The following is a 16,684-nucleotide window of genomic DNA, read 5'->3' on the forward strand; positions in this document are numbered from 1 at the left end:
TTGTATAGAAATATATATATTATGATTATACTTATATAGTTATATATAATAAAACGCGTAGTCTCCGCATGCCGACGCGTTTAATATTTTTTTCCTCTGTGAAATATTTTATGGAAGACTCTGATTTCTTATATAGTCGCTCACGTTTGAGGGTGCGCATTAATATAATGTATACGTGTATTATATAATAACGACGACGGCTGTGGCGGCGAGAGGTCTCCGCGGTAGTCACATGCAATATTGTAATGAAGATGGGATATTATTGCGGGACCTCTGCCGGTATTTCAGAATATTCTAGTCGAAAGGGTTACCGTGGAAACCAGTTTTGCAGTGTACGATGACCGTGTCTTCCCCCTAGCCACTACCATGTCGAAGTGATTTTTGGCCGAGTGTAATATTTCGACTTTACTCATGTAACGATACCGTCGCGATTTGGTGAAATATTCGTAATAGTGCAATATCACCAGTATTGTGCATAAAATTACATAATATTATACATTATACCATATAATTTTATAGTATTCACTGCGACAGAAGCACCCGAATATAATATCTGATAATGATAATCCTGATGCAGGGTTTCCTGGGGAAGATTTTATTTGGTTTCCGTAGCTGTCGATTGCTTTGAGATCGCGTCGTCACCGGAAACGTGATATTTTTGACAGGACGCATTTATTTTGTTGTTTTGGAGGGAGTCTTGTTAGCGCGAGCACACACGCACGCACGCACTCGCGCGTCGAATCCCGTCACAGACGATACGCGCATACCCGCCACCGTCGTCGTCGGCAACCACCCCGACGGCGATCAGCTGTTCTAGCGGGGAGCAGCAGCTGCCCCTCAGGTGAACACATGTTGCCGCGCTCCCCGTGTGTGCGTCTTACGAAACTTCGGTTGTACACACTATTATAATATAGGTACCTACCTACCGATAATAACAATAATAATATTATAAAACGTCATTTTACGACCGTTTTTCTGCAGCAGAGTATAATATTTTACGTTCTTTACGCGTTATTACCGTTATCGTCATAAACTTTATCATGCGCTCGGTCTTTTCGTTTTGGCAACCACTGGGCGTGTGTATATTTGAACAGCGTATCTGGCGGACCGTGAACGACTGGTAATTAGCGCCGAGGTGGGATCGCGCGCGTGTTGGCTGCAGCCTGCAAGTATTGTTATTTTGTGTACACGGTAGTGCCGCCGCTGACGACGACTACAAAACGATGAACGACGATGACGTTATGTGCGCGACACCCACACCTGAAATCTATATAACCTAAAAAAAACATAGGCTCGACCGATAGCACTATTTGCATATGGAATCGTTTTCACCCGAAACTTAGGAGAAACGAGTGGCACACCTGCGCGAAAAACTCTCGCAATACAACCGTCATCCGCCAAATGTAATCAATGAAATGATCAAGTGCGCGTGCCCTACGCGTACTGTGAATTATTTAACGGGTTTTGAAAATAATTTATATACATTATTATTTTCTTTGAAAAAAAATAAATTTATTCACAATCGGCGTGATTATACTTTGTCAACAAGATGACGATAAGAACTTGATCATTTGAGGCATTAGGTGTGTTCAATCGCTAAATCAGAGCGTATTAAAACTAGTACCTATACCTAGAAATGCAGTTCGTTGGAGATATTTCCATGTTTCGCTGTGGTTATAGTAAAGACAAAGCCAAAGAATGAGTCACGTGACGTTAAAAAAAACTTTAAACATCGCAAGGGTCTCGTTACAGACTATAGCATTTTTCGTCTCTGGCAGTTAGCAATTATCGTATCATTATTATACATAATTAATATATAACTAAACTAAACTAATTTCTGCGATGAATAAAACCAAAAACCATTGTAAGTCAAGTTAAATCTGAATAATATACGTAAGCAAAAATCTTCAATATTTGTGATTCTAAATCATATTGAGCGTTGTCACTGATCTTCGGGAAAATGATGATATTTCGACGGGAGTGCTGATAAGAACTGGTAACTATATCGATACTGGGTTAGAGGTAACGTTGACACTGGTGGAGGAGAGGAGGGTGCAGTGCACTTGGCATACATATTAAAGATATAATATGTACCTATATAATATAACACGTGACTTATACAAACCACGCTGCTGCTGCAATCGTTATAGTGTCCTCGTTCAGAGCAATTATCACATTCAACGACGACGACGTCTACGACAACGACGAGCCAAGCCCTAACAAACATATTGTTTTTTTTTTATGCGCTAGTGTATATTTTATGAAACGTACGCATACAGTGTCGTGTGTGTGCAAGTTTTACACACAAATAACGAGCGTGTTGCGGCGTATATACATAGTGCACCTATATATTATAATAAAATGTTAGGCTTGCGGGTGGACGGGCGGTGGGGGATACATGACGGGACGGACGAGTAAAGGATTATACGACATACATCCGCCGAAAAATACAATATTATTATTATTATTATTATTAGAAAATGTTCTCACGGTGGACACGGGGAGACGCCCTCGGCCCGTACGTCCACCGAATCGTATAGTTACGATAATAATACTATTAAGTAGCCATACACCTAAATCGAATAGATAAGTACCCATATCGTACCTACAACTAAATATGACTCGCTTTGATTATTTGCCTAAATATACCTCACCGACCTAGTATTCATAGTATAACAGCGATTCATAAATGCAAATATTAAATATATATATAATCATTTGATATATACAAATATGTCTACGCATTCGATCGGAATAGATGATTATTAATATTATGAATCGGATTATTTTAGATGATAATTGATAAATTATTATTATGTTTACCTCTTCCTCGCCGGGCCCGACGGAATCGATGCTGTTGCACATGCCAGTAACGACAGACTGCTGGCCATCAACCGATACACTGCCTGGTCCCTGCTGTTGTTGGACTTGCAGTGGTGGCGTGTGACCTGTTGGCGACATGTTCATTGCTGCGGCTGCGGCTGCGGCTGCGGCGGCTGTGGCGGCGTCCAGTCTGAGCTTCTTGAGGGTGGCGGCGGCGGCCTCCGGTCCGTTGTACGCACCACCTCGGGCCCTCTTCAACCCTCCAACGGCGACGGCCTCCACGATTCAACCGGGTGGGTGTAATGCTGCGTGACGACCACTACCAGCGCCAACATGTGGTCACTACCGTGGACCGGCACGGTTTCCTGAAGCGACTGATCGGTAGTATCGTGTTTTTTGTTCCAGACGATGGTGAAGAAGACGACGGCCGTTGGTTGACTCAGTTATGACGGCAAGTCACTACTGCAGGGTTGGTGGAGACGGTCGACCGTGCACAGTCGTTTTAACAGTATTCCGATTTGTGTTAAATTATATTCTTTGTGGGGTGGGTGTACACACACGCGACGGCAAAAATAAAAATTAAGTTTCAGTTTTACAATCGATCGATGTTTAAATTATTTTTTGTATTAATCGGTGTAAAATACGCGAAAATGATAAAAAAAACGTAAAAAAAACAACAAAAAGGGACTTTGAACGATGTGTGTGGTGTGTCTGTTATGATTTTGGAACGTGAAGTGACTGAGGTGGTGGAGTAGGTAGTGATGGTGGTGTGTTCAGTGTGTAAAAGGTAAAAATGTCGCGGTGTGTGCGTGTGATCGCGGAACGTACGACTGCCGCCGTGTCGGAATTGCGTCTGATGAGAACGCCGAGGGCCGAGCTGTGGTAGCGACGGCGGCAGCAGCGGCGGCGGCGGCGGCGGCGACTACGACGGCGACCGAACACGACCGGCGCCGAACCGACCGGAACAGGAAGCTTGGCGGGCGGTGGCGGTGGCGGCGGCCGTATAACCCCTTCCTCCTCCATCTCCACCACTGCCACCGACGACGACGATTGCATTGTTTTCCATATGGCGTGTGCGAGTAGAACAATTTAAAAAAAAAATCGCGTTCTCCGATGGTCTCTCTGACAATTACGGTGATGCTGTACCGATGGCAGTGTTGCACACAGCTGATGGACCGTTAAAATAATAATAATAATAACCCATTCGTGTGTGATCAACAACGGATACCTACTCCCCCGCTCATGGTCTATACCATACCCATACGACTATTATAGTATTATTATATATACGAGACAATCGTCCTTGCCCCGATCCACCACTGCGTGTTTGACCGCATATACATAATTTTATTTTTTATTATTATAAATATTGTTTGTAGGGCGTGTGTACCGACGTTTTTTTTTTTTTTGTTTCAGAATAACGATTATAATATTAGACCGTTTATGTTCGACTACCGACTTACGCAGGTTTTTTGTTAATCGGTATATGTCGAAGGTCGCGTACTAACAATACTCGGATATTAATGACAATATTATATAATTACTACACCTACCAGCTACCTATAATATGTTGAACGGATTTCAGGATATTTGGGCTTGAAATACTATTATACTCGTACATACCTATATTGGAACCTGTTTCAGCGATGCCGACACACTGACAGATGATGGATAAAAATATATCGTGTTATATGAACTCGGCACGTTAGAAATCGAAACAAAAATGATAGGTCACACATAAATGTGTGTGGTGTCCATATTAATAGCACGAATATTGCCACCAATCAAGAAGTTATTCGCAATAATAATGCCAAGTTTTTTTTTTTTATGAATGAATTATCTATATATAGTTCAACTTCGTTCGAGAAAAAAAGGAACAAACATACAATACAGTGCCATATATATAGATGTATGTCGTTATTAGTGTAAATCGTTTCATGGGCAAATTGGCCTCAGTGTACTTAGTTTTATGATCAAATTTGATCGAAATAAGGAATACATGTATAATGAATTGGATATTTTAGTATAGCACTCGATTTTTCGAAAGTGATTCAAACTAGTACTACACTCTACACGCTGCTAATAAATTTAAGAAGTAAGAACAATACGTCATTTTCATCAAAATTAGTCGAGTGGCTTTTGATTATATAAATAAGAAACAAATTTTAATTTATATAATTTATATATAATATATAATCATATGTTTAGGTTTGAAGATTAAAGGTTTTCAAGTTTTATAAGGCCTGTGCAAACGCTCATTAGTATAATACATATATGATTATTTTCTATATGATTCAGTTGATAACTTAATTTTTTAATAAACCTGCTGTGAGTATAAAATATTCTTGAATATAACGGGAAAACAATTATTTTCTTAGGATATTATTTGTGTTGGGCAAAATATAAATGGTCACATTTTTTATGCATGAAATAAAACCACATATTATCAGATGAAAATACACGTTGCTTGGCAACCTAAACAGTAAACACTTATACAATAATAATAGTCATGACTTAGACCAATATACACCTTTAGAATGTCGTTTATTATTTTGGTCATTTCTTAAATAATTTTACATGGAATATATTATATTATTATGATTATCCAAGTATAATATTTCTATATATTATGTAATTCAACCATGAAGTCATCATTCATTATATTTATACTTAAAACCTAACTGCGTAATAAAATGTAAAGTTTAGTACACGAACACAACATTATTTCACATAAATAATAACGGCATTTTTAATCGGGAAAATAATAAATACCTATATAAAAACATAATATAAATCTCAAATAGTAAAAATATATTGTTGTTTTATATTTTTTACACTCTTCAACAATGAATTTATTGTATATAACATAATTTAAATTATATTTAATGTGATCACTGACTTATAGAATCAATTTTTTATTGGAATTTTGTATTGTTGTATTGATCTTAACTTAAAATCACTGTTAGCTTTGTAATTTAATCACTTTTATGACCTTTAATTATTATATTATATGGATTTAAATAGTCTAAATTAGAACTGATTATTATCATAACATAGTCATAATCATGTCATTTTAGTTAAAAAATAACCTGCGTGACGCTTAAAGGAAATCTAATATATTGATTATGCAGTTTCATTGATTTATTATTTTTATTTTCAATAATTTGTTTTGTTTATTTTTATTAAATTTTAATGTAAAATAATAAATGATTATTAAAAATAAACAAAACATATTTCGTAGAATCAACTGGCTATAAGAATGGAAATTATGGTTGGTTAATATTTCTTCGATTCTATCTCTGAAGTGAGCGATTTTGACTAAGTAAACGAAAAACATACTTAAAATTTAAATACAATATTATTGTACTAATACAAGTACTTTTTTATTAAAACAATAGGGTACCTATAGAAAACGCTTAAATAAAAACCACGCAAAAATAATAAGAATATGTATGCATAAAAAACCGAAAAGGCTGAAACCCGAACACCTGAGAATATATTATTATAATAGTATGCACTTACGCAATATGATATGTATTTTGATGTAGTTATTTTTAAATGGTTATAAAACAAATGCCGTTTGAATTTCTACGTAGAGAACATTTTATTAATTCACGACCACTATACTACCTATGTATAAAGTGGTATATTTTTCATAATTTTACTCAGCAAGTCTTTTTATATAATTTATTTCCATAAAATATTTTGGCTTCCTACGAATGGAACAGATAGTAGATAGCGATATAATGTATTATTAAGCATGTTCTGATCACACATTTAAAAAATAAAATAAAACGAACGGCTGGCTATACCTATATATGTATACAATTCCATAACAATCAACGTACAAAGGACGTATCGTGCCTGGGGTCAAACAATTGCCAAAGTCAGGTCAACTTTTTTGTTTTAGTGTAGTAAATTTTTAAAAAGAAATATGCAGTTGGAGGACTTTCTTTATGAGTACAAATTTAAAACAAAAAAGCCCTTCTAACCCTTTAGCTAAGCCCTCTGACGTTCTTTGAAAACATGGGTATTATCTAAAATATACAGTACTACGTTGTATACAAACAATTTTTTCCTTATATATGCTGGTACCTACTAACTACAACGAGTGAGAGAATAAATAATAATAATGATATTAATAAATTGAATGAATGAATTAATATCAGATTTTGTTTTTCTTTGAATTAGTTTATAATATAATATACAATACGGAAACCTTATCATATTTTACTTACGTATATTATATATTTAGTATCATATACAATATTTTAGGTATTATATGGATAAGCCATAACTGAATAAAATACTATCTTCTACTCATATATTTTAGTATTATAAGTTTTGTATTTTTATATGATTTTAGTTTTTAAAATGGAACACAACCTTTTACGATATTAAACACAGATTATGTATATACTTACTGCATGTCTGTATAGATACCATTTTTATTAGTTTTTGACAATTTGGTCTAGCTATTTCGATTTTGTAAGTAGTTTTCCAAAAATTATATAAGATCTATAAGTATACGCAAATAGAATACACAGAGTGTTATAGATCGAGTGTCTAAATACTGTCTAAATAATGTAAACAATATTTTTTTCTACACAAATGCAATAAATCGTTAATATAAAAAATTAATTGTGTTTAACTTTTTTAAATCAAGATTGTTGCAAGTTTAAAATTAAAAACACTTCAATAAAGTAATTGTTAATATCAGAGTCGAATATTCCTTTAAATAAAAAAATAAACTGCTTCTTTTGGTAACAAGTTTTGTCCATAGAACAAAAACTATTTATGCGAATCAAACTGAAAATAGTTATCTAAATATTGATATACAGTGTATTATATTTAGTATTTACAAATGAATAACGTTTGTCTTATATTATACGAGGTTAAAAAAAAATTAAGCTCAAGTGAATGATTTTCAAAATAAATGCGTATAAACTATAAACTCTTTTTACTGAAATATGAATTAATTTAGACTTATTTCGATTAAGATAAAAGATTATTTTTATATATTTCACACTGCATCGAAGTATTCAGTATCAATTTGCATAATATTCAAAACAAAATACCAATATTTCTTCGAATCATCTCACGTTAGATTGTGTAATAAAATAAGTGACTTTATAAAAAATGTTACTGGACAGTCGTTTGATCTAATGGTAAATACAACTTTATTACAAGCGAGCGACATTTACCTTATTTAAGTCTCTGAACTAGCGGATATTCACGTGGAAAAAAATAGAGCATAAAATGTTATCGGCAAACAAAAAATGTTGATCGCTTTCTCCTAAAAAAATACACATAGTCATATTAATAATCCTGTCTCAAAATAAGCCAGGGATTTTGCACATGGTGCTTGTTAAGAAAAATTACAATAATATATTATAATATATATTAATTACAAAACCAAAGTACTTCTGTTTAATTAATCATATTTACAATAATATGATAAATATTTATATCGTACTGAAATTAGTCATTAAGGCGATTGCATTATTTTCCCCTCGACACAACGTCAATTTATGCCAATATACAATTTAACCGATTCACCCCTATATGTATGACGTAACGATCAAACACCGAACAACAATGTAACCAGAGGCAACAGACTATATTATGGTATTATATTTTATATTTTATACTTATACTATCGAAATAAATTTGTTATTTTTTCATCTGTTTGTGTGTAATATAGGTAGTAACAGTTCGATTATTTAATGACTCGGCTCATTAAATTTTACTCAATATAAGAACGCTATATTATTATTGGATCCCCATACTTATCGATTTCATTATACACCCCTGGAATTCGAATAGTCCTGACCTAAAAACATATTCTCTCTGCGCATAACATATTATATAGGTACATCCGCAAGAAACTGTAGGAGATTAATTTTTTTTCCTATCAAAATGAAATAATACGCATATACGGAAAACGAATTCAATTTTATACTTTTTCCTTTGCCTTTTATGATCTTATACATTTTTCTCGACTAAGAAATTGTCGTTTCGTCTCTAAATCAAACACATACAATAAAATACAACAAAGTATACACACTCGATTTACGGTGTGTTGCCAAATATCAGATGTATGCATAACATGTAACATGTATAAATTATAATATGTACCTATGTGTATTCATATTATATTGTTTTGCTTGAAATCCAATAGTGTTATTTATAGTATTATTATATTTAGTGGTTGCATTGTTCCTACGTATATAAAATATATTTCTCAGGAAATATGATATAATAAGGTAAGCCACTAAAGTCGATAAAATTACAGACAAGAATAAATGTAGGTATACATAAAGGTAGGTATACGTTATTAAACATAGAATTCCAAGTTCATATGCAACTAGATTGAGCAATATCGTTCTTTAAGAAGTCGTATGTCATAAATCTTAAAATTTGATGTTATATGTAGTAGTACAAGTTTTTATCGTCAACCACACTGTGATAGTATCTTAAAATACAATTGTTTAAATACATTTAAATATTTCAGAAAAAGTATTTAATTTCAATATGTAGAACTACTGTGTTTAATTTTTTACTCACGTATATTTATATTTTTTAAATAAATGTTCATTATTTTCAAATCATTCCGATTGTTATTTTTAATTTTAAACTTGTATGTATTATGCAAACATTTTAAAATTATAAATTTATTATATTTACTTCAATTGATAAAAAATGAATAATTGTAGATTAAAAAATTCCAAATATTGATGTTTCGTGTATAAAACGCAATCGGGTTGACTACATTGAACATTTATTAATTATTTGAGTTGAGATAACATTTTAAATAGAATTTAAACTATTCGCGTACCTATCCTCAAAGTATGAAAATATGAATGCATTCGTAAAATATCTAAAAAATGTATTATAAATTCGTTTTATGTCTGTGAAAAAATATACTATAGTACGTGTGATGTATCTATAAATATTATAATCTTGATTCAGTGTGCTAACATCAAATTAAAACTAAACATTTCACTATGTTCCCGATATTAGTTAAAAATCAAAGTGTTTTAAATAAAACTAGATGTTTTGTTATGAGATTGTATCAATTATTTATACAAATATGTTTGTAAGCAAGAACCACGTATATCTAATCTCTGCTCAGAATCTAAAATTAAATTATCAGAAAAAACAATTTCATTATTTCACGTTTGAATTAATAACTATACAGTTTATACTTACTTCATAGTTTAAAAAAAAATATATGAAATGAGTAGGTAATTAAATAAATACTAACTTGAGATATTATTATTATTGAGGAAAATGTCCACAATCCATACAAAAATAATAATAATATAATACATTATTCATAGTACTTATTTAATATCATAATTAAAAATGAGTGAATTATATTTTATTTTTGAAAAAATTTAACCTTCATGACGTGTATCTTATTCATTCTTACAAATTATTTATCAAATATTAAACAAATTTTTTCCATGTTTAACATAATTTTACAGGGTATATTTTAAACTTAGTTCAATCAAATTATTTTAACTTTAATAGCTTACAAGAATGTATTACCTAGTTCAATACTCGAATTATAGTATGAACATTAGTAAAGTTTGCCTTAAAATGGATAAAATAGATTTAACATTTGACATTTAAATAAATAATAATTAATTTAATTTTTTCTATTTATTTATCAATACTTTAAATTGCTTTTACTTCAAAAGTGTAAAATTATATGATTATACTTATCATATTATAATATTGCATTTTTACTAAAACAAATGTAACTATAGTAATCTAGATACTATGAGTCACACTATAGATCAAATATTGTATTTCTTTTATATTTCAAGGTAACGTACACACATGTTTTTAAAATTAACATTATTGAATTGATTATCATGCAATTGAAATACTTTATATGAAGATGCTTAATATAAATGAGGATTATAAATTTTGTTTTGTTAAAAATCATAAGAAATAAAACACTAAAATTATCTTTACTTATTCTTAATGAATTTTAAACTACTTATTGATATTCAAGTAAATTATTGACAAAATAAATACATTTAGTAACGCAAATTAGTAACTGGTGATCGTTTGTCTTATATAATATGGCGTCACGCCGTTGAGTATTCAACCTCAATAATCAAACATCTTTTCGGACAAATTATGTTCACACTGATATTATATTATAATCAGAGGTTTATTAATAGCTTATACAAACCAAGCAAAATTAAAAAAACACAGGATTATTTACAAAGGAACCTACGAACATATTTTTCTTATAGGTACTACTAATAATAAATGAGCTAACATTTTGGAAATTTAAATAAACTCATTACAATCAAGGAGTGTTTAGAAATATATATATATATTTTAAAATGCTATTATAATATTTAACACATACACAACTTTTAAATGTGTATAGTCAAGAATTTATGGTGCAGACTTTATAATATTAGCTTTTTTGAACTTGATAACTTCGCGTTGTTATATAATTAAAAGCTTAAAAAATATCTATAAATCATAACGTACTTATAATTGATGTTATTCTTTTATTTCTTGTCTTCTGGAAACCAACTTGATGTTTTAGAACACAGATTAAGTATAATGATCAATCGATTCGTTTGAATAGTTTATAGAGAAAATATAAAACTTAATATAATATAAAATTAATAAATGGACAATCAATATTCAATGTTGTATACACACATTTTGCATTTTTGCATAACGAGTTATCAAATCAATTTATAATTCTATGAAAATAAAATTTTAAAATAATTTAAATGCAACCGAAAGTTATATTAGATTTTAAAAATGGCATATCATATTTTAGATTGTTAGCGAGGAATGTATTGATTTTACCGTGTTTTTTTTTTTGTGTGCGTCATCACGTTTTGGGGAAGTAAAAATATTTCGATTTTTGACTTCAGTGCCTTGTTAGATCAGAAAGTGAATCTAGTTGGTACTTTGGGAGGTCAAACAAACTAAAATTTTAGGGGAAAACGGAAAATTGTACGCACAATCAGTGTTCGACAAAATTGATTTTGGTTTTTGATTTAACATTGCAACAAATGACCATAGATACATGATATTTTCACCGAATTTTTATATTATTCTATCCACCATGCAATTTTCAAAACATTTCGACCTAAGTTGAACTATTTAAAGGCATATGTAATTTTCGATCATTATTAGTTTTTTAAATTAATATCAATAAAAATGTATTTGTTGGGTAGAAAAGCTTTAAAATTTAATACGAGGCTCCAAACATTTTGTTACAATAGCAGTAGAAAACAAAAGAAATATATTGTCGCAATTTTTTTTTATAAGTATTTAAAGTTTGAATTTTGATAAAATACTTAAAAATCACGAAAATTCGCAAATTATTTTAAGCTAGAAATTCATAAAAAATTTTCTTTTTAAATCTAAGATTTGAAAATTTAATTCAAGATTCTTTATAAGTTTGTCTATCTTTATCAAAAAAAAAAAAAAAAATGTTCACCGGAAAGTCAAATCTTTTAATAAATATTAATAATAAGTAATAATAATCTATAATATATCCTAGACAGATAAACCGTCTCCGCTCAGAATCGTTTTTCGTATACAATGATATAACATCATTGGATTCAAATTTAATTTCATACATTACAGTAACCCACTTGTAACTTACTGTGCAACAGAGCGATATCTACTTTCCCGCTTTTTAAGTTTTGGACCACAACATTTGAAAATTAAAAACAAATTATGCTTTATTAATTAAATTATCAGTAAAATTATATTGATAAAACAGAAGACGATACAATTGTCATATAATTTAATCTTATAATAAACACGAGAATATTGTTAGACAATATTTTATTTCTTCAATATCTCTAAATTGAATTCCAATAAAATATAAAAATGTATTATTTTGTTATTTTAAATAATATACCTAGGTATTAGGTATATGATTATTTTATTTCGTAATCTCATTAATAAGCAAGCTGTCCACTAAAACTACTACAACAATAGGATATGTAGAAATATATAGTCATAATATGCAATAAAATATTGTATACTATAAAATGTGCAAGTAGGTATATTATATTATTATGTTGTTATTAATTATTATTTAATTCACAAAGAAGGCTTGAACGAGTGCAAAAAAAAAGTCATCCAACACATGTTATATCAAAACTAGCACCTGGTGGTCGTATTAAGAGTTGTGCAAATTCTCCCAAAACAATAAACGTAACCATAGACATGATATCAGTGAAGATTCTTTTCTTTGAATTCCGAATACATTTTATTAAAAAAAATCGTTACCAAGAATTGTCCAGGTTTCGTTTGAACCCATATGTTACTCGACACGGTTTATCTCTGAGAAAAAAAAAAACTAGTCTGAAATAATTATATTATTCACTATACTCTACGCAGTATGAAACAAAGTTCACCTGTACGACATGTGGTACATAACTGAACATGTTACCCCAATTCCAAATTTTTACGAACAAAACACAATATATACATTATACAACCTATGTTGATACAATCACAGAATAGAATATAGCAGATACAATATAGCAGCAGATAGTTGATAAGGGTATCATCAAAGTCTTTTTTGTCACGACGAACAAACAACCACTGTTCTCGTGCATTAAATGTCCTTTGCATTAAAGTTGTGTATTCACACAAAGCTTATACCTGTTGTCTCTCAAGGTATTATTTTTTGAAAATTATCTAAGTATCGTGGTAGCTTAGCGTTATCAGTTCCCAAATAAAGTTTAAAGTAACAAACTTTACATAAATTATTATCAAACTATCACATGGGCTCAGCAGTCTGTTTTTATTTTTCATTACTGAAATACACGACACTACCGAAGTTATAAGTAACAGCAAAGAAATACTAATTATACGAGTACAATGATCAGTATGAAAATACTGTAGTAAAAATACAGTATGATCTAATATCACAATACTGAAGTACCCACATTATATATTGTGTCCACCAACAAATTATCTATTCTATGGACTTATATATAAACTGGTAAATGTAAGTCTTATTTAACGTGTTCTATTCTTCTAAACACTTATGAAAAAAACCGTTTGTTTTTCATAGTTCATAGGTGCTTTTTATTGTTTGTACGAGAGATAAATTTTTTGCAACGATGAAATTCATCAAAAGATCCATTGCGGCCTCGCTTCTTTAATTGAAAATCGTGGTTACATATTATTATACTTTAGATAGGCCATTTTATAAATTGTCAATAGTTTTGAGCAAATTTGGTAGAACCACAAGAATAAAATAAACATTCGGACAAATAATGAAATTAATATCTAAGACGAGACAATTAATAGTAATTTAATACAACACAATTTTGTTGGTTTCTGTAACAAAACTACTATAAATTAACATGAATTCTTATGATAATATTTTATTTTACTAGGAGGCTTGGGAAATAAGTAATAGGTACTTGTTTGAGTGAAATGTTTGCAAAATAATATTAGCAATCCGTTAATAAATAATTGTCATTCTAAAAAGTAAATCTTCATTCAAATTCGCTTTAAAAATATTATGATAATTTCATTGATGTTGTAATTTCTATAGAATTTAAAATAACAATCACATTATATTATATTTTAAATTTTTATCTTGCGCAGAGGAAATCTGATTGCTGGTGTGTCGTGTACCTATATATAGGTTATATATAGGTATATATAACTTTCAAACTGATTCTGTAACAAAATTTTTTTTTTGTTTTTAATGTTTCCAGAAACATTGCGTAAATCAATATGAACTTGTGTTCAAGCTTGTAAATTTAGAGTAGAAGGTTCTCATCATATTATGTTTTATTTATAAAAACGTGTGTCAGAATATTTGTAAAAAACTTAAATTATCAATTTCGAAAAATTATTCAAGCGCGTAACGTTAAGTTGACGTAACAAGTAATTTATTGAAATATTCTACACTTAAAAATATACTCAGCGCCTTTATAATAATATGAGTAGACTATAGATATCTTGAACACGGAATGTTGTATATTTTAATAATAATAATACATATTTTTTTTTTAACAAATAGAACAAAAAAGTTTGATTAATTTGGGACAATGTTTTTTACGTGAATTCGAATATAAAATTTAAATAAATTATTTGTTATAAAAATAAAACTAAAAATATTTAACAGTTTATATAATATAATACAGTGTGTGTTGCAACCTTATTTTAGGTAACGACTATAATTATCAATAAATTGTAATATAGTAAATACTCAGTACCTATGAATAATTTGAATACAAATATTGTAGTACTTTCGATTTTATGGTAATAGTAATAATGATGATGAGTGAATCTGATGCAAAACTATTGATTATTACCGATGCGTTAATTTTTAAATATTGATAGTAACAGCATCTCATCATAATATTATAACTTTCTATTGTTGTCGTTTCGCAAACCATTATAACTTTTATGTATATAGAAGTATAAGTACACTGAATAGTGTATGTATACATAGGTATATATTTTCTTGGATATAGTAAGGTTGTCATTTTTTATGGTTATCACTTTGTTCTATAAACATATACATAAAAAAACATTCCTTCAAAGCTATTAATCTTGACATATTCTCTTAGTTAATGTAATATCAAAATGTGTTTTTAAAACATTTCCGGTGACCCGTTTGTCTGAAAATCAATTAAGTACATAAATTAGCATACATTATACGTATTTATAAATCAGGACAGTATAGTTCTTAGGTCTATTATTCTAACATCTAAAATAAGATTACGAGATTACCTACCTCCAATAATACACAGCTGAGGTATGATAATACAGTTTGTAATTGTGTAGTATGTTTATTATTGTGTAACTCTCGCGACAGTAAAATAATTGAGAATTGCATACAAACAATGTTGATGTATTTTCAGTAGGTATACAAGTGTATGTATTTACTATCGTAACAAGTTCATTTACCTGTTATACAAACACCAGAAATCAGAATGTAGATAAATGATAGCCAAACGATTATGGGGTTGCCAGTATTTTATAATAACATAGCTCGCTATTAATTATTATTACGATAATACTACTACTAATAATAATAAATAAAAATAATAGGTATTAATAATACCTTTCAATCATATAATTTAAATAATTATAACTCTTATAATATTATGTATAAATATATATATATATATATATATATATCAATAGTAACAACATGCCAACAATAACTTCGAATGATAATAAATTATTACTTATGGAACTCTGTTTTTGTTATAATATTCGTACGTAACTTGCAACTCGTATAAGTACTCTTGTTTGCATTTGATTTATAACACGAGATTTAAACTCATAACAATAAAATATTTCAAATAAGAAAATTGCTATAATGGCTTTTATACGAGACATTTTCCTTTAGTTATTTGTTTTATGTTATTTTCGTTAAGCGACGTAAAATAAATTGATGATAATGTTTAAAAAATAAATAAACCAATAAATAAAATTATGTTTTTATATAGATCTTACCAAATTGTAATTAACTCCGTTATACTATACACGCATAACTATTGTATATAAGGGTTTGATATTGTTATATACATATGTACAGTGTATTCGTTAGTCGTACTGACGGCAAATGCGTATAGACTATTAATAAGTTCTTATTCACACAGCTTACACGTATACAACGCCATAGTAATTATTGGTACATAATTAATTAATACGAATTAAGAACCATAATATGTATATATATATATATAACTCTCAGCAATATAATATACATTTAAACATAACAATATACGATCACAAAAATCGAGCTTTAGTCCCTAGCTGGTATGTAAATTATACGTGTCTTAACAACAAATTTATACTGTAGAAATGAGTAACGAAA

At 29.7% G+C, this 16,684-nt stretch overlaps 1 protein-coding gene across 5 annotated transcripts in view; it reads right to left on the reverse strand.

Annotated features, from left to right (window-relative positions):
* cpo (RNA-binding protein) overlaps positions 1–3,689 on the reverse strand; it is a 60,175-nt gene extending 56,486 nt beyond the window's left edge. For 4 of the 5 annotated variants that reach the window (XR_016191344.1, XM_015512409.2, XM_015512412.2 and 1 more), the window contains exon 1: positions 2,824–3,689. Coding sequence is in view for 3 of the 5 variants with exons in the window: in XM_015512409.2 (XP_015367895.1) it covers positions 2,824–2,967 (144 nt within the window). In the remaining 2 variants the exon portion in view is untranslated. The remainder of the gene's footprint in view (positions 1–2,823) is intronic. The other variant, XM_015512410.2, reaches the window with a different exon arrangement.
* Positions 3,690–16,684: the final 12,995 nt, after the last annotated feature.

This window comes from Diuraphis noxia, unplaced genomic scaffold (genome assembly GCF_037042655.1).
Source record: "Diuraphis noxia isolate RWA-SAM2 unplaced genomic scaffold, SU_Dnox_SAM2 contig0004, whole genome shotgun sequence".
Classification (NCBI taxonomy): domain Eukaryota; kingdom Metazoa; phylum Arthropoda; class Insecta; order Hemiptera; family Aphididae; genus Diuraphis; species Diuraphis noxia.